Here is a 25195-nt window from a genome sequence, read left to right as displayed (position 1 = left end):
CCCTCTACAATACCTCACTCTTTACGCTAAAGTATTTTTAGTAATCTCAACTATTTATTCTACGGCCTTTGTGATTCAGGGTTCATTCTTAAAGAATTGAGACCAAATTAAAGCTTTGGTGTCAAGAACGGGACATTGACGAGGGTGAGAACCCCCCTCATATACCTAATAAAAATATACAAATATAGAATTTCGTTACGTAAGTTAATTCGTAAGTTATTTATATTTATTACTAATAAAAACGTTTGCAAAAAACAAAAGGTTTTAGTTGCCGTTTAAAGTAACCGAAATTGGAGGGCAACTAGGCCTCCTCCCCCACCCCTTTCTTGATCAAAATCGTCCGATCAAAACTTTGAGAAAGTCATTTAGCCAAAAAATTAATTTGGAAATTTCGTTTTAATCCTTTTTTGCAGTTAAAAAACATGTTTATATTTAATATTCAATGAAGATCGAATATTTGCTAATCACGCTTAGACAGGAATATTATGCAAATGAGGTAAGCGTCGCATGCCTGTCTGTAACTAGGTCAATGACCTTGATATAGTCTACAGCTCCAAATAAGGATGTATCCCTCGTATCGATGCCACTAACACTACTAACGGAAGCGCTGTTTCAAAGTGGAATTTCTGTTATTTTCGTTGAGTTTTCCTCGTAGATTTAATATTGCTCTGACTTTTTCTACGTTTTGATTTTTGTTTTCTGTTTTTTTCGAGATAACACTAATAGATAATGGGGCTCTTTTGCTTAATGAAGTTTATACAATAATACAGTTATTGTTATAAAAAAAAGCTGATCATTTTTGTTGATTTAATGAGCTAGTTACCCAAGGTTGCCTAGAAATGCATTTAGGGTGTTTTATCTTCCCAGTTTGTTCTTCATCCCAGTAGAATGATCATGCCAATTTAATATTAAATAATAATATTTGAGTTTTTTTTACTTCAATTTAGTTTGCTCATACGCTTTTTGACATTATATAGAAACAAAATATAGGCTACCAAAATAAGAACAATTATTTTAAAGTTCTCCCCTCCTTGTATTTGAGTTTTGTCGATTCCCATGGTGTTTTAATTATTTTTTGTTATTTATCTAAGGAGATTCTTTTTTTACTATTCTTGGTTTTTAATTAGACATTCTCTTAACTGCTAAAATAACTGTTTCTTTTTTGGGATTAAATTTACAGTAATTGACATCGTCATACCATAAACCATCCAAATTGAGCCCAAGCTGTAAATATTTGTTTTTTGTTTTCGAAAGGTTCGGTTTTGATTTTTTTTTTAATCTGAAGACTATTTGTTCCTCTTTCAATGAGCTTTTGAAAGGAATGTTATTTTGGGAGATAAGATATGGCTCGAGAACAGTTTTCGATAAGCCGAATAACTGTGATGTCGACTGTGTTGCAGGAAATACATTAGATAGAGGTAACTCCTAAACAATTAGCCTTTTTATGAAAGCTTAAATCATGCATTAGAGATTTTTAAAGCTTCTATGTATATGGAACCGTTGCAATTGCAAAATTATTGAATAAATTATAAATTTTTTATTCTATTTATGAAAGTTATTTCTTTTTCAAACATACGAATGCAATGATCCTGTTTTGACTTATCTCTCTTGGATATGCAGCTGAATGAAATAAAATAAGTTTCTTGGAATAAAAAAGTAAGGAAGAACATTAAAACTTAAAATGAATAGAAGTTATTCTGTATTTGAGGTGGGTTGTCCCTCCTCAACCACTCGCTCGTTGGGAGCTATTTGGTGTTTGAAACAGCTTGTGATTCCAATACAATGTCCTTATGTTTCAGCGATCGTTCCTAAGGAATGGGGACAAACAGTCAGACTTAGCGTAAAGAGCGAGAGATTGAGCAGGGGGCACCCCCCTCATAGAGAGTAACCTTTGTTCGTTGTATCGAGTTCGTTTTTTCGGAGTGTTTCGTCGATTTTTAATGTTCCCCCTTTGTCCCCCTCCCTCCGATAGAATGATCCATAGCCCCACTTTCATAAGAGCTGATGAGTACTTTCACATCACTATATGTATTCTTATGAAATAAGAAGCGATTCAAATTAATAGCATGAAGTTTTAAAATAAATGGCAGAAACTTTTTTCTGCAATAAAAGGGGGGTATAACCCGCAGCAACCTTGTTTAAGATTGGTCTCGATGAAGGGAGATGGGAGAATAACCCCACCCTGCCGCCCCTTTTTCGAAAATCAGGCAACTTTTCTAAGGCTCTAAGCATTTGGTAGTAGCTTTAAACTAGATGAATTTTATATTCGTGAAATTAAGATAAAATCAAATCTCTTGATGCAATAATTGTTACCTAAATTCTTTTTTGTATAGTTTTCGGTTACTATTGGGTCGAGTCGCTCTTTACTCAAACTTCGTTACCATGAACTGTTTGATATGACTACAGTCAGTCAGGGCGAATCTCCAGCTTTTTTTTGAGAAGGGGCAAGAAGGGTCCATATCCGGATAGTCAAGGGGCATGAGCTATATAATAATTTTTTCTCCAAATTATTGGTGGGTGTGCCAGTGCCCCCCTCCCCTCAAACGACACCCCTGCATTCAGCAGAAGCAAAAGAAACCAGTTACCCTTTTTCGTGTGCTAAAAGCGATATATTAGCACATATCTTGTTTTTAATTCATTTATTGCTTGGTTTTAAAGTGACACCAAATTGAAAAAAGTGGGTTTCTCTCCTGTTTTTCTGTGATAAAAGATGTGCTTAAATTGTATTGGTTTATTTTTGCGTTATCAATTCTTTTTTTTCTTTTTTATAGCCAATCGTACTATTCCTTAATTGTATTTCAGAAAGGGGACCAAAATAATCCCGTCTTTTCCGTGGCTGTTGCATTTATTTTTATTTTCTGTGTCGGATGTTGAGGAAGAAACTAGAACACAAAACCTAATTGTTTTTCTTTTGTATCAGATTTTAAGCAAGCTAAAGAACGGGAAATTTTTTGAGTCTAAACTTTTTTTTACTATCAAACTTTCTTTTTTCCCGCGGTTAAATGTTCTTAATCCAATTTATAGTATTTATTTTTTAGATATTTGTAATACAAATCTGATCCAATGATGGAAGACGTTGAATTCTATTCTAATTTTTTGCGGGAAGATTCCAAAAACGTTGAAGACATCGCAAAACAGATTAGTGAACACGCCGAAAAAATTTATCAAACCTGGCGTGAAAAGGGACTTAGTGCTAATGACTTAATACAACTTCATAATCCTGATTTCGTAAAGCAAGTTAATACACCTTTAATGCTCTCTCCTGCGCAAAAGGAGCATAGAGTTGTGCAGTCCCAAGTTTTTGGACGAAGATCATTAGAGCGTCCTAGGCCTGGGCTTGAGTCTACAGTTGATCTGATTGCAAGTCCAGACATTGACGCTACTCTTGAAGAGTTAGTAAGTAGTTTTGTGAAAGAGGATAAAGCAAGACTAGCGGCAAGGCAGACAGAGCCTGTATCTTCAAGAGTGTCACCATTACGTTCTGTAACACCTCAACTAGACTTAGTGCCGCAGAAAAGAATATCTCCAAATAGACCTTGTCAAGAGCCAATTCGGATATCTCCTGTGAGGGTAATATCTCCTGTAACTCCACAAAAGAGTTTGACATCCGTTAGGGATACTAACCCTATTACTATCCCATTAAGAAGCACTACACCAACAAAAGACGTAAGTCCTCCTCACAAAAGTATAACCCATATAGGACCCGAATTTTCACCGCCTTCTCCAACCCCTCAAAGGAGCACTACCCCCATTAGAGAAAGCAAAGTGTCTGGCATATATATTACTAAAACAAAAGAGAACAACCTAATACCTCAGAGAACAGAAGTATCATATAAAACTGATATTGTGAGTAACGTTGAAGATTATAGGAACAAAGCAGAGATGGATAGTGAGATAGTTAAAATATCACAAATCATCAAGACGACACATTCGACAGTTGATTATGCAAAAAAGCGTTATGAAGTAGCCCAAGCTAATCCACTCACGCAACAAAGGCTTTCGAATGCGAAAAGTATCGGAAAGCCATTGCAAATGAATGTTGTGTCTGAAGCTAGAACTCGTTTTGAAAGCAAAGAAACCTACCGAAAAAAAGTTATTCGTGAAGAACATAGTGAAAGAAGGATTACAAGAGAGGAGAGTGAGACATTTCAACTTCCTCATCCCTATGTGACAGCGCAGCAACGTCAGCAGCTAAAATCCGTGATGCAATCCACAACCACATCATCAAATTCGGTAAATGGGGTTCCAATTAGACCCTTTCTCACACGTGGCTCTGTAGCTGAACGGATACTTATTTTCGAAAAAAGACCTGAAAAGTCTTCCCATCCTCTTCGGAAATCCGTCATCAAATCCGTACCATGGAAGTGTAAAGACGATTTACAGGTAAGATAGAAAAGAGTGATTTAATTTTTATTTTAGCCCACCCTTCAATTTTTGGAATTTGAATTCTAATGCCACGAAGCCACTATTTGTTCAAGTAAGATGCCAAATTGATTTAAGTTCATAAACTAACCGATTAAGAAAACTAAACAAGAAAATGCATTGATACTTTTGATTTTAATGTATAACATAATCATCTGGTGGCAAAAATGCTTCGAATTATTTTGCGTTTTCTGATGTGTCGCTTCTATAAAAAGCTTAGTTTTCATTCCTCTTAAAAGTTTTTGTCCTTTTAGTCATAGTACTCCTTGTTTTTAGAAATTGTCCTTATAAGTATAAAGATTTAAAACCCTAGCGCTTTGAAGCCAAAATATTCAAAATCAAATATAGAAAGGTCATAATTATTCAGCTTTTGAGTGGGCGATTTCAAAAAGCCGAATTATAAACCATTTCCTATTGTAAACCCACTAATCATTATCGATAATGAAAAGCAGACCAGCTGAGAGATTTTTGTAGAATGAGCCCTGGCCTTATAGGGTCGTCTATATCTTGTGGTGTTTTTCACCTGTTATGTTGCTTAAAATAACCAATGAAGAAGAAGTCGTCCTTGTAGCACATAGAAAGAAACAAAAATAAAAGAAAACAAGTTCTTTCGTTGACGAACAGGAAACCAAATAATAGGCTATGGGAAACAAGAGCCTTAGTTATGGCTAAGCGATGTATGCACCTCCTTTATATATTACTTTGTGCTTCTTGGTAAAGAGAACTCTAATCCATCCACCCTAGCAAGTGATATCGCAAAAAATGGGCCTACAGCTATTAGTTCTAGTTTTTAAACCTCCCTCTCTCTCTCTCTCTCCCTCCCCATCTCTCTCTTCCCCCTCTCTCTCTAAAAAAACCGGCAAAATATTTTTTTTTCATTCGCCTGACAGGGTCAATGCAATGAGGGAGCTGTCCAAATTTTGCGAGAGGTGTCTCAAATGTTTTAGACTAACAGAAAAAGCTTAAAGATTGATGAAGGTTTCTTTTTCATTGCAAATTCCTAGTTATTGCCCGATAGTGTGCATTGTAGGGAATTCTGAAATATTTTCTCCTTTATCTAAACCTTGATTAAAAAATTATTTTTTTTTGGGGTACGACAATCTAAAACACATAAAGGGAAGGAAAACCCAAAAAAAATTTAAAGATAGAGCTTTATGAATTTTCAATAACGCATAAGGGAAATTAAAGAGAATGAGATGTACGTTATGTTACTCCAGACTTTTTTTCGCAAAGTGCCGCAAGGACCATCCTTTGTCCTTCTCCACTTCCTAGACAGGAAGTCTTTAACCGTAATGTTTTGTAAAATTGAATAAATAACCCTTAAGTCGCAATTTCCAACTATGTTTAGAAGCTCGTAGTCGGTATTTATTTCTAAATATCTAACCATCAATTTGACACCACTCGTGACATAAAAACTAGACATCCAGTGCCAAGGCCTCGTGAAGTGTTGCAGCAATAGTCACCCACGGGTCACAGGTACGGAGCAACATATTCAATTATATCTCACGGATAATAAACTTATATGTTCCGTATCCCATTTACAGATCTGCTATGATTATTGTAAGATGTTATTTGTAAGGTCAACATGTAATTAGTGAACTTTTGAAATAACTTCTATGAATACGAAGTAATCGTCAAACTATTTGTCTGCATTGTTTCTGTTTTTACGTGTGTTAAGACAGTGCACTGTTTACTGCGGTTAATGAACAATCTGTGAAAAAATTCTTTGTTTCAGCTTTTGTTTCTCACTGTACGGTTGATTATCAGATATAGATGGCATTAAACATCTCAAATATAATAAACAATAAAATCGAAAATTTAGAAAAAAAAATCAAAAGAATCGTAACTTCTGTTTTGAAATCAGGTTTTCTGGTATTACTTCCCAAAAATTTGTCAGAGATATGAAAATTTTGAAATTGGAACGGAAGTTCGTCGAAGAAATAAAATGAGGGTCTTTCATTTCTAAAAAGTTTAGCTTCAAAGCTATGGCATTCTACTTAAACAAAATATAGAGGATTTAAATAATAGAGTGGAACTTAAAAGTAGAAAAATTCACAGAAAGGAATTATTTTTTGGAAAACCAATGTCAGTTACAGTTCTTGGAAGATCAAAATCTATCTATTTGCGCCGGAAAAGAAATTCTACACTGTCTAAAAAAAACCTCTAGGATACCAAAAAAATCGATGCGTCATGAGAGCTTTGTACATTATTTATTTCTAAGTGACAGAACCAACTTTGTATATGCCAAAAAAGTCATATCATCTAGCTTACTAATCATATTACTAATCGCCAATATTACAAGAAGTATAAAATCAAAAACTACAGAAAACAGCTAAAAAATCAGAATTTGGCATTCGAGATTGACTATTCCAGAAATATTTCCAAGAATCGTGGAAGCAATAAGGAATTTTATTATCCGGTTCTCAGAGAGATAATTTAACGTTCTGTACAGGTGCGACAGAACATCTCGCAACATAAATACTCCTAAATGACCAAAAAAAGGAAAAGCAACAGTTTTGAGCAAGATGGCCTAATATGCCAACAAACGCGTCGCAGTTCTTTTTTAATTGCTAGTTCTACGTCATCACTAACTTGACGGTGTGCCACTGGTTCTGGGAATTCGTATTTTTGGTATGAAGCCTCCCTCACATAAGGAATGATTGTGTTATTTTTTTTTATGTTTTAATATTACTGTTCACTTTCATCTGAAAAAACCTGTTTTTTGTTTATCAATAAAAAAAAATCAGAAGAAAAGTAAAGAGACATATCAAGCTTAACACCAGTAGAAATAAGTCCTATTATAATTCAAGCGACATCTAGAAATTTTAATTGAAGAACAAATAAAACCGAAAACGAACAGAAAATAAGATAAATGATCTTATACAGCATACGCCGCAAACGTTCCAAAGGCTATTGTATCATTTATGTTCTATTTAAAACTATTAGAATTTTGAACAGTTAACTTTGTTTATCAAAACATCAACAACAAATAAGAATAAAACTACCGCACTCAAGTTCTGTCAAGAAGTGAAGTTTGGTTAATGCTAAATGAAATCAAACAAAATGCGAGGAAAATTCAATACTTTATCAACAAAATTATGAAAACTACAACAAAGAATTATGAGAGGGGGAGGGCGCCCAAACCGCATTATATTAAATAGGTAACCTAAACTAACCTAACTTAACCAAAATACCAACTAAATATTTAATTAAAATATTGCTACAATGTAATGTCCCATCGAGCCCAAGCTAATCTTGTCTGGTATAAAGACCATGAAAACCGGTTACTGCCTCATGTTCTCGATACAAGATCTTGAGCGTGGTGGGTATAAGATAAAAACCCTGACGTACAGGAGGAAACGCGGAGATGCAATCCTGACCCACAAGCTGCTGGAGAATGGTGTCACACCAGGGCTTTTTAATAAGTCGCTCTCTAGCCACACCCGGGGCCACACCAAGAAGCTCCAGCAACAAAGAAGCTCACGGAGAGAACGTTCCAACTTCTTCTCAACTCGTGCTGTTCCACTGTGGAATTCCCTTAGTGAAGAAACAGTTCAGTCCAAAACTGTTGACAACTTCAAAAAAGCAATTGACCGAGACTGGGCAGCGATGGAGTGGAAACTACACTGGGAGGCCAGTGGATCTACTCAACGGAACTAGACAACGCACTTCCACCTCCATCACTCAACCGGCGAATCTACAGGATGTTCACCCAACCTTATTCGCCGGCCAGTGCGATTTAAGGTAATTTAAGGATAAATATAATACACAACTGAGAACTTATATCGCGAATATGAGACATTACCCGGTCTTCACGTTGTTTATACCTGACAATTAGCTTTGGCTGGGTGGGAAACTACATTGTATATATATTTTAATTAAATTTTTAGCTGGTATTTTGGTTAGGTTGAGGTTAGGTTAGTTTAGGTTTCGTAGTTTGGGTTAATTATTTAATATAATGCGCTCTGGGGGGGGGGGCCTCCGCCATGATTTTTTGTTGTAGTTTTCACAATTTTGTTAATAAAGTATTATATTTCATCATTTTTTTTCATTAGTAGGCTATTCACCAAACTTCACTTCTCGGGTGTGTATTATATAACATACTAGCTGTTGGGGTGGCGCTTCGCGCCACCCCAACACCTAGTTGGTGGGGGCGCTTCGCGCCCCCCCCCCCCCCAAGCCCCCCCGCGCGCGTAAGTCGTTACGCGCCATAATAGTTACGCGCCATTGTAGTTGTGTCCCTATGTCCCACCTGTGAATATAGATATATATATATATATATATATATATATATATATATATATATATATATATATATATATATATATATATATATATATATATATATATATGGTTTTAACTACGTAAAACTTGCGAATATACAACATTCTTTGCTGTCCCATTGTCTTTGCATATAAATAGATTGTCAGGTTTACCGACTCTTGAACATGCAACATATAATGGTCCATGGGAAAACAATCTGTATTCAGATCTATACCTCATGATTCTAATGATTGCCCTTGAGCTTTGTTGATGGTGATTGCTAATCGACCATTCCCTGTCCCGGTGTCCCGGTCGTCATTTACATCCCCCTGTTTCCCCCGGTGTCCCCGTTGTAGTTGTGTCCCTGTGTCCCGGTCGTCATTTATATTCCCTGTGTCCCGGTCGTCATTTGTATCCCGGTGTCCCGGTCTGTATATACATTCGTTTTTTAGTTTTGTTTTTCTCCTTTATTTTTTTCCTTTTTTTTCTTTTTTAGCTTATTTAGATTTTTAGATTTTTTAGTTTTTTTATTAGTTTTTAGTTTTTTTTTCTTTTTAGTTTTTTTGTCCCGGTTGTCATTTATATCCCCCTGTTTCCCCCGGTGTCCCCGTTGTAGTTGTGTCCCTGTGTCCCGGTCGTCATTTATATTCCCTGTGTCCCGGTCGTCATTTGTATCCCGGTGTACCGGTCTGTATATACATTCGTTTTTTAGTTTTGTTTTTCTCCTTTATTTTTTTCCTTTTTTTTTCTTTTTTAGTTTATTTAGATTTTTAGATTTTTTAGTTTTTTTATTAGTTTTTAGTTTTTTTTTTCTTTTTAGTTTTTTTGTAGTTTTTACCTTCTTTTTAGTTTTGTTAATTTTTTTTTTTACTTATGTCCTGGTCGTCATTTATACTCCCTGTGTCCCGGTGCTTTGTTGATTGCTAATCGAACATTCCTTTTGTCCTGGTCGCTTTCTCTTTGAGTGTCGTCATTTATTTTAGCTTATTTTTCAGTTTTTTCCTTTTTTTTAGTTTTTTTTTATTTTTTATTGTTTTTAGTTTTTTACCTTTTTTTAGTTTTTTTAATTTTTTTTAGTTTTTTAGCTTTTTTACTTTTTTTATTAGTTTTTAGTTTTTTTTTGTAGTTTTTGCCTTTTTTTAGTTTTTTCAGTTTTTTTTTTTAGTTTTTTATTGGTTTTTACCTTTATTTTAGCTTATTTTTCAGTTTTTTCCTTTTTTTTAGTTTTTTTTAGTTTTTAGTTTTTTTAGTTTTTTACCTTTTTTTAGTTTTTTTAGTTTTTTTAGTTTTTTAGCTTTTTTATTTTTTTTATTAGTTTTTAGTTTTTTTTGTAGTTTTTGCCTTTTTTTAGTTTTTTTAGTTTTTTAGCTTTTTTATTAGTTTTTAGTTTTTTTTGTAGTTTTTGCCTTTTTTTAGTTTTTTTAGTTTTTTAGCTTTTTTATTTTTTTTATTAGTTTTTAGTTTTTTTGTAGTTTTTGCCTTTTTTTAGTTTTTTCAGTTTTGACGTCACCTGATCCAGTTTTTTCAGGTGACGTCACCTGACACATCCACAGACAGACAACTTATTTTTATATATATAGAAGATATATATATCTATACTAGCTGTTGGGGTGGCGCTTCGCGCCACCCCAACACCTAGTTGGTGGGGGCGCTTCGCGCCCCCCCCAAGCCCCCCCGCGCGCGTAAGTCGTTACGCGCCATAATAGTTACGCGCCATTGTAGTTGTGTCCCTATGTTATATAAACTTGCGAATATACAACATTCTTTGCTGTCCCATTGTCTTTGCATATAAATAGATTGTCAGGTTATCCCCCTGTTTCCCCCGGTGTCCCCGTTGTAGTTGTGTCCCTGTGTCCCGGTCGTCATTTATATTCCCTGTGTCCCGGGTCCCGGTCATCATTTGTATCCCGGTGTCCCGGTCTGTATATACATTCGTTTTTTAGTTTTGTTTTTCTCCTTTATTTTTTTCCTTTTTTTTCTTTTTTAGCTTATTTAGATTTTTAGATTTTTTAGTTTTTTTATTAGTTTTTAGTTTTTATTTCTTTTTAGTTTTTTTGTCCCGGTCGTCATTTATATCCCCCTGTTTCCCCCGGTGTCCCCGTTGTAGTTGTGTCCCTGTGTCCCGGTCGTTATTTATTTTTTAGTTTTTTACCTTTTTTTAGTTTTTTTAGTTTTTTAGCTTTTTTATTTTTTTTATTAGTTTTTAGTTTTTTTGTAGTTTTTGCCTTTTTTTTAGTTTTTTTAGTTTTTTAGCTTTTTTATTAGTTTTTAGTTTTTTTTGTAGTTTTTGCCTTTTTTTAGTTTTTTTAGTTTTTTAGCTTTTTTATTTTTTTTTATTAGTTTTTAGTTTTTTTTGTAGTTTTTGCCTTTTTTTAGTTTTTTCAGTTTTGACGTCACCTGATCCAGTTTTTTCAGGTGACGTCACCTGATCCACGATCCACAGATCCACAGACAACTTATTTTTATATATATAGATAGTTTTTTTTTTTTTACTTATGTCCTGGTCGTCATTTATACTCCCTGTGTCCCGGTGCTTTGTTGATTGCTAATCGAACATTCCTTTTGTCCTGGTCGCTTTCTCTTTGAGTGTCGTCATTTATTAGTTTTTTCCTTTTTTTTTTTTAGTTTTTTATTGGTTTTTACCTTTATTTTAGCTTATTTTTCAGTTTTTTCCTTTTTTTTAGTTTTTTTTTATTTTTTATTTTTTTTATTTTTTTACCTTTTTTTAGTTTTTTTAGTTTTTTTAGTTTTTTAGCTTTTTTACTTTTTTTATTAGTTTTTAGTTTTTTTTTGTAGTTTTTGCCTTTTTTTAGTTTTTTCAGTTTTTTTTTTAGTTTTTTATTGGTTTTTACCTTTATAGTTTTTTTAGTTTTTTAGCTTTTTTATTTTTTTTATTAGTTTTTAGTTTTTTTTTGTAGTTTTTGCCTTTTTTTAGTTTTTTCAGTTTTGACGTCACCTAATCCAGTTTTTTCAGGTGACGTCACCTGACACATCCATCCACACATCCATCCACACATCCACAGACAGACAACTTATTTTTATATATATAGATAAGTACTGAAAATAAACTAAAAATATTTAATGTATATTGACATTAATCCCTGGAAACTCAGTAATTCAAGATAATTTTCGATTATTTTTTTTATTTTTCAAAATTACAGATATAAAAAACAGTGCATAGTATAATTTGTTTGCAGTAAAGCGCAAATGAAGCCATAGGATGGGAAACCCTGTACTACTCTTGTCCAGTCCAGTTAATTGACTTACACTCACCAGTTGCCTTACACAAAAAAGTGGCCTTATATTTCATCTGTCCAGTCAGCTTTAAAATCACATTCAAAATTTTCCTGACCAGGTGAAATCCAATGCAGAAAACAAAAGTGAAACTAATCTTGTTGGTATTGGTCTATTGGGCCCAAAAACGGGCCGTATATGTTCGTCTCTGATTGGTTTGTAACTCACAGAGAATATAGACAGGACCGGCTAGACCTTGATGATTAGTTGTATCTATTTGTGACACTTAAAACTGCCCAAGCATTTTTTTTCTGGGGTTGGCTGCATGTAGATACAGACAAGGGGACAAGATAATGGCCTAAAGAGAGTGACGCCAGAAGCATATTGAACAAAAATACGCCATGTTGATTCGTGATGCCTAAAATGGACCCAATAATTTTAGTCCTGAATCAGTTTGGCATGTATACTGGGCCGTACAAATATAAAGTGAAATATATTTTGAAAGAAAGAGGGATATGTCGATTCGTGAAACTCTAAAATGGGCCAAACGTTTTTTGTTTTTTTTTCTGATTCGACGTTAAACTTTCAGGGGAAGTTGGCTATACCAAGGGAAGCTTAACGAGAAAAACAAATTTGGAAGAAAAATGTAGTTCTACCGATTCTCACTGTGAAAAATTCGATTTTTTTTTCTGATCTGCATCCTTGTTTAGAATTGCAGGGCTTGTAGACATTTTAGTTTGATTCATGACCTTATTATAAAAGCAAAACAGGACTGTTTTAGTAAATAACTTTGCCATTAACTTATTAAAAGAAACGCATAATCTAAGAAAAATATATAATGCAATATAAAAATATTCTTTTTATAAAATGATAGATTAAGATATTTTTCATTCATGGGTAATAGGATGGGAGTCAGGATGCCTTCAGCCCTGTCCAAGACCAACAATAACACAGTTTTTCAGTATGAATTTTAATATCCCTTTTTATTCACCAAAAGTTCTATTAGTAAAACTGTTGTTAAGAATTTAATACGCAAAACTGAAGTTGATCGAAGAATTTGACTGAATATTTTAAGTTTGTTCAACATAAAATATTCTTAAATGCCCTAAAAATTCTGTGATTCCTCGACGTCTTGATTTTAATTGAACTAATATGATGCACGAAGAAGAAATCTTCACCAAGAAGAATGCCAACAAACCGGACATACGGATCTTAAGGTCTACAAAAAGAGCTCCTTGAAAGATGGGTTTCAGAGAGTTGAAGGCAAGCCTGAAAATTTGCTAGAAAATCAGAGAACTCGACTACTCCTATTCAGCCAAAATCTAGTCCTATTCTTCGAAAAATGTATGTTTTGTTAACCTCTGTGCCTACTTCTACAAAGCTGATGAAAAAAAAACGTATCTAAATACGTATTTATACTGTTGTTAAATTTTTCCATTTTGTTTCACGGAAGAGCATCAAGTCGCTTGCCAATTGAATTTTGGCACGAGCTTATTTAATTAGCCCTATCAAATTCGAACCTAAATAATTACCTCTCTTCTGATTTATGTCACGTTTGTTGTCAGGTAAAAGAGAAAAGTCGATAATCTGGCACATTTCCCAAATCAATCGCCAGCCGCCACCTTAAAAGAACGTTGAAATCTGGAGTCCTTTCTATATCCATTGAGTTCTTAGTTTTGAAGGAAAGCAATATCGAAGGAGATAGGAAGAAACTTACATTTAGGTTAGTCCAGGAATCCTCCTAACAACTTAAAATCAGCTCCGTCACAAAATACAGTTTTTCAGCTCTATATCAAACAGTTCCTGGTAATGAAATGTAAGTAAAGAGCGACGCGGCCCAATAGCAACGACACTCTAAAATACGGAATTTTGATATCAATAATTACTTTAAAATAATTGGCTTATCATGCTGATTCCAAATATATATGATTCATTAAGTTTAGTGTTTCCCATCAAAAGATACGAGCCAAATAAAAATTAATTAATTTTCGAATAAGAATGAAACACCCCCGCCCCTTAAAAAAGTCGATAAATCTGAATGAAAAGTGCATCATCAGACTTGACAAATCTGCGAACCCTACCATAGAGATTTCAAGCTTCCATGTATAAAATGTAGAATTTTGCACTTTTTGCTAGAAGAAAGATCACAGATGCGTGCTAATTTGTTTTTTCCCCTTGGGTGATCGTATCAAACCAATGGTCCTGGTAGATCGGCAGAGGTTTCATTCAAACGGAAATTAGAAGTCTCACTGCCATTTTTAAATGACCAAAAAGACTGTAGGGCTGCTATTCCCCTTCTCCCCGAGTCCCCTCCCCCAAAGTCGTCCGATAATAATTTTGATAGAACAATTTTTTCAGCATAACTCAAAGGTCCAGTAACTATGCTTTTGGTGATAATATGGCCCTCCATGGTCCCTGGGGAAAGGGCTTTAAAGAGTATCTCCCGTATCGGTATTGAGCGTATTGGTGTTAGGCGTATCGGTATCGGGTGTATCACTATCGGTGTTTTTTTTTTTCTATCGTGGTTTTGTGCCTTCTATATGATTATGTTGAGAACTTGTCTTTGCTATGTCTGATTATGATAATTCTTACCAATGCTATTTTTCTTACTAGCCTATGCCAAGGAATTATGATTAACCTCCAAAATTGAGGGATTTTGAGGTGGTACTTTGCTTCTAAGAATTTTTAGTGTGGGATTTTGCAGGGGAGGGGGATTTTCCACGGGAAGAGTTTTCCATAGGAGGGAAAGTTTGTGGGGTAACTTTCCAGGAGGAACTTTCCACCTGGAGTAGGGAATTTCCTGGCATTATTTGAAAAACTATAACAAACTAATTACAAAAAAAGTCAACGAGAAGTAAGAAGAAAAATTAAAACTTAAAGCGGACAAAAATTATTCCAAGTATGAGGGGGGGCCTCCCCCCAAAAAAAGTCATGACAGTGTCGCTACCATATGGTGCATCATGGATTTCTCGGCTTACTTGAAAAACGATCAGAAATTTAAAAATAAACAAGTAAGTTTTTCTACTGAAAGTAAGGAGCAACATTAAAACTTGAAATGAACAGAAATTATTCTGAATATGAAAGAGCTGCCCCCTCCTCAGTTCCTCGCTCTTGACGATAAGGTTTCTTATTACTTTTAAAAGAAGAGATATTCCATGAGATACTTCTTTTGACTGAACGAGACCAGATTTTGACCTGGATGCAGACCGTGTCTTTTAATTTAGCTCAATGCCCCCATCAACACTCCTTGAAAGTTTCAACTTTGAACCTTTAACCGTCCCTAAGATATTGTAAATTTGTCTTTTGAAAACTTTGATTCACATAGTGTCTTCAGATCAACAATAGTCAAGAGTGGCAACCTTAAACACTGAGCCGATCCCGAATTATTGCTGATACGCTCCTTTTGCCACCAGTATATATATAGTATCTTTTTGGTTTAGTTACACGTCCCGTGTAATATTCCCAGAAAGTTTCAACTTTATAACCTTAGCCGTTCGTGAGATATTGTGAATGCGCCCTTTAGACAACCTTGAGGCACATAGTGTTTTAGTCCAACATGCTATGAAAGTTAACTTAATGCCCTTAGCTTTCTTTGAGATGTTTCAGAAGCCCCCTTTTGACAACATAGATGAACGTCAGCTTGCCCTGAAAGTTTGAACTTAATACGTTTGACCGTGCCTGAGATATTGAAGATATACTGTTTTGACAACCTGGATGGGCATAATGTCTTTGAATTTAAGTCAAAATCCCCAGACAGTTTCAACTTAATAAACCTTAGCTGTTCCCTTGATATTGTAGATACGCCCTTTTGACAACCTGAATGTCTATAATGTATTTTGGTTTTGTTCAACATCCCTCTCTACATTACCTTTAAGTTTCCACGCGATACCTTTAACCGTTCCTCAGATATCACGGATCTGCCCTTTTGACAATATGTATACACATAGTGTCCTTTGGTTAAGTTTAGCATTCCCTCAATATTCCATGAACGTTTCAACTTCATAGCTTTATCTGGTCCTGAGATATGGCGGATGCGCCCTTTTGACGACCGAGAACCTCATGGTTTCTTTTAATTTAGTTAATCATGCTATGAAAGTTTCAACTTCATATTCTTAGCTGTCCCTGAGCTAATGCAGCTTGGTCTTTTGACAACCTGGATGCAAATAGTGCATTTTGCTTTAGTTTAACATTCCTCTTAGTATTTTCTGAAGTTTTAACTCAATACCATAAGTCCTTCCTAAGATGTTGCAGGTACGGTCTTTTTACGACCTGTGTGCACAAGGAGTCTTTTGAATTTCCAGTCTGTTGAGTCTTGCAACATCTTCCTTAAGGTTCCTTGGAAGTTTCAACTTACTACCATTAGCCGTTCCTGAGATATTGCATATACGCTCTTTTGACAACCTGGATGCATATAATGTCGTTTGATTTGATTTAAAATTTCATTAGCCGTTCCTGAGATATTGCATATACGCTCTTTTGACAACCTGGATGCACATAGTGTCGTTCGATTTGATTTAAAATTCCTCTCAAAATTATCTGACAACTCTTAACTCAATACCCAACACGATATATTGCAGATGCTCCCTGTTAATAACCTATATTCATATATAGTCTTTCTATTTAGTTCAACACCCCCCCCCCTCAAAATGCCTTGGAAGTATCAGTTGAATACCCTTAGCCGCTTCTGAGTAATAATGGGTAAGTTTCATAATTTACAGCCTTTACTCCAGGGTTTTGGAAGGTCATATCATCCCCGGAAGCATAGCTATTGGACCCTTCGACTGTTACGAGCAAAATGGATATATCAAAATATGATGGAGGGTTTTGGGGCTGAGGGAAGGACATGCAGTAAATCAGGATACGGGTTAAGGATAGTTGCCCTACAGTCACTTTTGCCTCTTAACAATGGCTCTAGAACACTCAAATTCATGCCGAATGAGCCCTCTCCAAATTTTCTGTTGCCACTCCCTCCATACTCAAGTGGCCTGGTGAAAAGAAAAAGCAAATAATACATTGAAGCAATATTGCTCTTTACTCGGGAAGTGTATTTGCACTATAGTAAAGTTTGTATATTTATTTTCAAAGCTTCAAGAATGACATACCTGCAAACAGGGGATGCGGAGAATTATTCATTGAGATTGATTTCATGGTCCCCTCGGGAGAAAAATTCAAAGTTGCGCCCAAAATTCACTATTTTCCGTGTTTTAACCCCCTTTCTCAATGAAAGATATTCTGAAATCGGATTCCTCCTTTGAAGGGTTGGAATTGTATAAAGCTATGCCCTGACAGGCTTCCAGGTATGTCAGATTAGACATAGACATAAGAACAGACATAGACATAGAAATAGGCATAGACACAGATATAGACAAAAACATAGACATAGACATATACTAACCTAACCTAACCTGTCTATTCTGACCCAACTAATCTTCTTGATGACGCAAGATTTCCTGAGTGGCGAAAAACATACGGTGGCGGAAAACCGCGGTGGCGTTAAAACACCCACACCTCTGACAATAGGTAGGCATTTCTTTTTACCAATTTGAAATTATTATTTTGCACTTAGAGGTCAAGAGCCCGTTAAGCGTTGCAAAGGATTGTTGCCTTCAACACCTGCAAAAAAATTGACAGCTTTATATCATATTGACAGCTAGAGCAGCACCGTTGTACTTCTTAGATTAAACTTTCGTTTCTTACTATAAAAGGATATCCATCTAGGCCATTACTTTGTAAAGTCATACTTTTAAGAGACGAAGAAGAAGAAGAAAAAAAACACAATTTCGATATGGATTGTTCAATTCTAAATCAATCAACTTCGTTGAATAACCTTGGGAGAAATGTGACAAAGAATATTGATTGCAGCTTCTGCTGCAATCAACATCACAATTTTGTGCATTTTCTTTCTGACACTGTAAATCGTAGGAACATAAGAAAAGGCAGGCTTGTTATTTTTAAATTTTCATATAATGAAAGTGAATATATCAATTTTTTCTCAATCTACCAGTCGAAAGTAAAACAGTTCAAAATAGGGATGAAACCTTTTAATTGACAGTGAACAGATATAAAACTATTTAACTGGATATTTCGAACACATATACAGTGTTCATCATCAGCAGTAAAACTCTGATCAGAGAGTTTTACCGTGATGATGAACACTGTATATGTGTTCGAAATATCCAGTTAAATAGTTTTATATCTGTTCACTGTCAATTAAAAGGTTTCATCTCTATTTTGAACTGTTTTACTTTCATCATGGAAAGGCAGTGTGGTCTTCTAAGCTATCTTAATCTACCAGTTTCCACAAAACAATAATTAAATAAATAACCGATTGTATTGTGCTTTAGCCCTCTTTCCAGATATAAAAAATCCAAAAAAAAAAACATTTCTGGGCGAACTCTTGATGAAGAATATATTAAACCATATTTGGGTGTGGCAATACTCAAGATATTATTTGGAATGTTGACTTAATTTCTTTATTATAATTAAGTATTTTTTATTGAAAGTAAGCAGCAATATTAAGACCTGAAACTTTCAGATATTACTGTATAAAAGGGGGTCTGCCTCCATCTAAATCTCATGTTATTATGCCAAAATTTGAGCCAAACTCAAAGCGAATAGAAATTAACATGATTAGAGCCAATACCCCCCATGCCTCTTAAGATTAGAGCATAATTTGTACTTTCCTGAAAGTAAAATACAATATAAATGTTTTCACTCTTTTAACTTTAATAAATAAAAATTATTAAGACTTGAATGAATAACTATTAGTATATGTATATATTAAACTGTGAATCCACATTTTTTTTTCAGTAAAGTGCAAATTATATTCTGGTCTTCAGTAGGCATGAGGGCCATCAGCCCTACTCATGTCAATTTCTGCTCGTTTTGAGTTTAATTCGGTTAGTTATTGTAATTTGCGTTCGTTTTCGGTTTCATTTATTTATTGATTGAGATCTATGGTAGTTTTACGCTTGAAAGATTATGTGACTTTATTTCTGCTCATTTTTGGCTTAATGGAACTCTTTACTCTTCTTTGAAAAACTTATTTTGTGGAAAAAGCTTTTTTCTAATTAATATCTGTTCGTTTTTTTATTGTCACAGTCTTTTTCATGAAAAAAAAAATAATATTTAAAATTTATTCGTTTTTTGTATTAGAATCCATGGTTTCGATTCCTATTTGTATATTAGGGAAAAATTTTCAACAAGATTTAGCAACATTGAAACCCCGTTCAAGATCTGAACACAAATAGTATTGTTTAATCTAGTGTTTTGTCTCCTCAAGCTGATCTGAAAAATAAAACTTAATACCATTCCCCCAAAAATTATATCTATGCTCTTTGACATCCTGGATACACCCACACTCTTTTCTTGTTTTCGCTATAAAATATATATATATATAAAATCTCTGTTTAAGATGAACTATTTACATAATAGGAAGCGCCTCTTCTCAGTACAGTACACGTAATATTATCCTTAAAGGTATATTTTCGAGGCTTTCTGAAAATTTTGATAGGAATAGCTCTATAAGTATTGTCCTGATGCAATCTGTGGTCTTAATAGCACCTGATCTAAAAAGGATGCAAAAAGGGTCATAGGGATCCTACCCATTTGGTTGTTTGGCCTTAGCTTGACAGAGTGTGGTGCGGTGTATCGAAACGATACGGAGTGGGGCTAGAGATGGTAGAGTGTGGTAGAATACAGTGCTACGTGATGGAATGTAGTACAGAGAGATGAACCATGGCAAGGCATTACGGCACTTATATATATATATATATATATATATATATATATATATATATATATATATATATATATATATATATATATATATATATATATATATATATACATATATATATATATATATATATATATATATATATATATATATATATATATATATATATATATATATATATATATATATATATATATATATATAAATAAGTTGTCTCTGTGTGTGTGTGTGTCGAGTGACGTCATGTTTGTCGACTGACGTCATTATAAGGATTGAGCTGTATGCGTCATTAAGTTGTTTGTCGACTGATGAAATTACATACCGGGACACAAATGACGACCGGGAACCTCAAAGAGAGATTACAGACTGGGACACCCGGACACAAATCACGACCGGGACACAGGGAATATAAATGACGACCGGGACATAACTACAACGGGGACGCCGAGGGCACAGGCGGGATATATAAATGACGACCGGGACACTCAAAGAAAAATTACAAACTGGGATACCGGGACACAAATGACGACCGAGACACAGGGAATATAAATGACGACCGGGACACAGGGACACATCATTAGAATAATGAGGTATAGATCTGAATACGGATTGTTTTTCCCATGGACAATTATATGTTGCATGTTCAAGAGTCAATAAACCTGACAATCTATTTATATGCACAGACAATGGGACAGCGAAGAATGTTGTATATTTGCATGTTTTACGTAGTTAAAAACATTTATATACATCTATCTCTATTCACAGGTGGGACACAGGGACACAACTACAATGGTGCGTAACTAATAGGGCGCGTAACGACTTACGCGCGCGGGGGGGCTTGGGGGGCGCGAAGCGCCCCACCAACTAGGGGTTGGGGTGTTACAAACCGGGATACCGGGACACAAATGACGACCGGGACAGAGGGAATATAAATGACAACCGGGACACACGGACACATCATTAGAATAATGAGGTATAGATCTGAATACGGATTGTTTTTCCCATGGACAATTATATGTTGCATGTTCAAGAGTCAGTAAACCTGACAATCTATATATATGCACAGACAATGGGACAGCGAAGAATGTTGTATATTCGCATGTTTTACGTAGTTAAAAACATATATATATATATATATATATATATATATATATATATATATATATATATATATATATATATATATATATATATATATATATATATATATATATATATATATATATATATATATATATATATATATATATATATATATATATATATATATATATATATATATATATATATATATATATATATCGACACAGGGACACAACTACAATGGCGCGTAACTAATATGGCGCGTAACGACTTACGCGCGCGGGGGGGCTTGGGGGGCGCGAAGCGCCACCCCAACAGCTAGTATATCTATGTGTATATAAATAAGTTGTCTGTCTGTGTGTGTGTGTGTGTGTCGAGTGACGTCATGTTTGTGTGTCGACTGACGTCATGTTTGTCGACTGACGTCGTTATAAGGATTGAGCTGTATGCGCCATGAAGTTGTTTGTTGACTGACGTCTTGTTTGTCAGCTGATGAAATTACATACCGGGACACAAATGACAACCGGGACACAGGGAATATAAATGACGACCGGGAACCTCAAAGAGAAATTATAGACTGGAACACCCAGACACAAATCACGACCGGGACACAGAGAATATAAATGACGACCGGGACACAGGGACACGACTACAACGGGGGCGCCGGGGGCACAGGCGGGATATATAAATGACGACCGGGACACAGGGATTGTTTGAATAGAAATTACAGACCCGGACACAAATGACGACCGGGACACAGGGAATATAAATGACGACCGGGACACTCAAAGAGAGATTACAAACTGGGACACCGGGACACAAATGTTGCGTGTTCACGAGTCAGTAAACCTGACAATCTATTTATATGCACAGACAATGGAACAGCGAAGTATGTTGTATATTCGCATGTTTTACGTAGTTAAAAATATATATATATATATATATATATATATATATATATATATATATATATATATATATATATATATATATATATATATATATATATATATATATATATATATATATATATATATATATATATATATATATATATATATATATATATATATATATATATATATATATATATATATATATATATATATATATATATATATATATATATATATATCTATTCACAGGTGGGACACAGGGACACAACTACAATGGCGCGTAACGACTTACGCGCAATCGTTACGGGGCTTGGGGGGCGCGAAGCGCCCCACCAACAGCTAATATCTATATATATAAAATAAGTTGTCTGTGTGTGGATCTGTGGATGGATCAGGTGACGTCATGTTTGTCCGCATATGACGTCTGAATTATTTCACACTAATACAAAATAAGAAAAAAAACTAAAAAAGGTAAAAACTACAAAAAAACTAAAAAGAAAAAAAAACTAAAAAAGCTAAAAAACTAAAAAAAACTAAAAAAAGGTAAAAAACTAAAAACTAAAAAAAAAACTGAAAAAACTAAAAAAAGGCAAAAACTACAAAAAAAACTAAAAACTAATAAAAAAACTAAAAAAACTAAAAAAACTAAAAAAAGGTAAAAAACTAAAAACTAAAAAAGAAAAAAACTAAAAAAAGGAAAAGACTGAAAAATAAAAGAGAAAAAGAAAACTAAAAAAATATGAATAAAAATACAAAAAAATAAAAAAGATAAAAACTACAAAAAAACTAAAAAGAAAAAACGAAAAAAAACTAAAAAAGCTAAAAAATAAAAGAAGCAAAAATCTAAAGAAGGTAAAAACTACAAAAAAAGAAAAAAAGAAAACAAAATAAAAAAATCTAAAAAAGCTTAAAAACTAAAAAAAAACTAAAAAAAGATAAAAAACTAAAAAAAAAACTAAAAAAAGGAAAAAACCATAAAATAAACTAAAAACTAATAAAAAAAAAATAAAAAAAGCTAAAAAACTAAAAAAAACTAAAAAAAACTAAAAAAGGTAAAAACTAAAAGAACTAAAAAAGAAAAAAACTAAAAAAAGGAAAAAACTGAAAAATAAAGGAGAAAAAGAAAACTAAAAAAATATAAATAAAAATAAAAAAACTAAAAAGATAAAAACTTCAAAAAAAAACTAAAAAGAAAAAAGAAAAAAACTAAAAAACCTAAAAAAAGGTAAAAACCAATAAAAAAAAACTAAAAACAAAAAAAGGGAAAAAATTAAAAATTTATTTCATCATAAGTTTTCAACTGACGAAATTACAGACCGGGACATCGGGACACAAATGACGACCGGGACACCGGCACATAGGGAATATGAATGACGACACTCAAAGAGAAAGCGACCGGGACAAAAGGAATGTTCGATTAGCAATCAACAAAGCACCGGGACACAAATGACGACCGGGACACAGGGAGTATAAATGACGACCAGGATATAAGTAAAAAAAACTAAAAAAAACTAAAAAAAGGTAAAAACTACAAAAAAACTAAAAAGAAAAAAAAAGAAAAACTAATAAAAAAACTAAAAAATCTAAAAATCTAAATAAACTAAAAAAGAAAAAAAATAAAAAAGGAAAAAAAATAAAGGAGAAAAACAAAACTAAAAAACGAATGTATATACAGACCGGGACACCGGGATACAAATGACGACCGGGACACAGGGAATATAAATGACGACCGGGACACAGGGACACAACTACAACGGGGACGCCGGGGGGCACAGGGGGATATAAATGACGACCGAGACTCCGGGACACATGGAATATAAATGACGCCCGGGACACTCAAAGAGAAATCACAGACTGGGACACCGGGACACAAATGACGACCTGGACACAGGGACAAAACTACAAAGGGGATGCCAGGGGGCACAAGGGGATATATAAATGACGATGGCGACACAGGGAATGGTAGATTAGCAATCACCATCAACAAAGCTCAAGGGCAATCATTAGAATCATGAGGTATAGATCTGAATACGGATTGTTTTCCCATGGACCATTATATGTTGCATTTTCAAGAGTCGGTAAACAATCTATTTATATGCACAGACAATGGGACAGCAAAGAATGTTGTATATTCGCAAGTTTTACGTAGTTAAAAACATATATATATATATATATCTATATTCACAGGTGGGACATAGGGACACAACTACAATGGCGCGTAACTAATATGGCGCGTAACGACTTACGCGCGCGGGGGGGCTTGGGGGGGGGCGCGAAGCGCCCCCACCAACTAGGTGTTGGGGTGGCGCGAAGCGCCACCCCAACAGCTAGTATATATATATAAATAAGTTGTCTGTGTGTGTGTTTGTCGAGTGACGTCATGTTTGTGTGTCGACTGACCTCATGTTTGTTGATTGACGAAATTACACACCAGGACATCGGGACACAAATGACGACCGGGACACCGGGACATCTATCTATATATATATATAAAAATAAGTTGTCTGTCTGTCTGTGGATCAGGTGACGTCATGTTTCTGTGTTGACTGACGTCATGAAATTAGTTGTCGTCATTTTTGCTTTGACGGTGACGTCATTAACGGTATTTAAGACATTTGTTCACGGAAAAATGTTTAATTGTAAAATGACTGAAGAACCTACAATGGCAACAGCCGAGGAAGCTGCTCAAAGAGTTTATGCCAAAAAACTTGCTGCTGATTGAGAAAGTAAGAAAAGAAAGCGTTCCGAGGAATCACAAGAACAGCAAGAAAACAGGCTTGCGGCTAAAGAACGCAAAACCGCGCAGTTAGATGAAAATCCACCTGGACAGCGAGAGTCAAAACATATCAAAACTGAAAATGATAGCGATGATGATTGGGTTTGGGATTTTGACTTGGATAAGGTCATCAATGCCTACCAGATTTAAGTTAAAAAAACAAAGGTTCGTCGATATGTACTTCATAGTGACGCTGAAAAATAAAGAAGAAAAAGGAAACTGAAAAAAGAAAAAAGGTAAAAAACTAAAAAAAAACTAAAAAGAAAAAACACTCAAAGAGAAATTACAGACCGGGACACAAATGACGACCGAGACAGAGGGAATATAAGTGACGACCGGGAACCTCAAAGAGAAATTACAGACTGGGACACCCGGACACAAATCACGACCGGGACACAGGGAATATAAATGACGACCGGGACACAGGGACACAACTACAACGGGGACGCCGGGGGCACAGGCGGGATATATAAATGACGAATGACGACCGGGACACTCAAAGAGAAATTACAAACTGGGACACCGGGACACAAATGACGACCGGGACACAGGGAATATAAATGACGTCCGGGACACAGGGACACATCATTAGAATAATGAGGTATAGATCTGAATACGGATTGTTTTTCCCATGGACAATTATATGTTGCATGTTCAAGAGTCAGTAAACCTGACAATCTATTTATATGCACAGACAATGGGACAGCGAAGAATGTTGTATATTCGCATGTTTTACATAGTTAAAAACATATATTTATATCTATCTCTATTCACAGGTGGGAC

General features: G+C 34.7%; 1 protein-coding gene across 6 annotated transcripts in view; it reads left to right on the top strand.

Annotated features, from left to right (window-relative positions):
* LOC136037180 (serine/threonine-protein phosphatase 2A regulatory subunit B'' subunit alpha-like) overlaps positions 1-25195 on the top strand; it is a 317624-nt gene that overhangs the window by 23636 nt on the left and 268793 nt on the right. For 5 of the 6 annotated variants that reach the window (XM_065719733.1, XM_065719732.1, XM_065719735.1 and 2 more), the window contains one exon: positions 3039-4383. In XM_065719733.1, the coding sequence (XP_065575805.1) occupies positions 3064-4383 (1320 nt within the window). In that variant the 5' untranslated portion in view covers positions 3039-3063. Of the gene's footprint in view, positions 1-576; positions 1419-3038; positions 4384-25195 lie in introns of those variants that run through there. The other variant, XM_065719734.1, reaches the window with a different exon arrangement.

This window comes from Artemia franciscana, chromosome 16 (genome assembly GCF_032884065.1).
Source record: "Artemia franciscana chromosome 16, ASM3288406v1, whole genome shotgun sequence".
In the NCBI taxonomy this organism is placed as follows: Eukaryota; Metazoa; Arthropoda; class Branchiopoda; order Anostraca; family Artemiidae; genus Artemia; species Artemia franciscana.
This window is presented reverse-complemented; position numbering and strand designations above follow the sequence as displayed.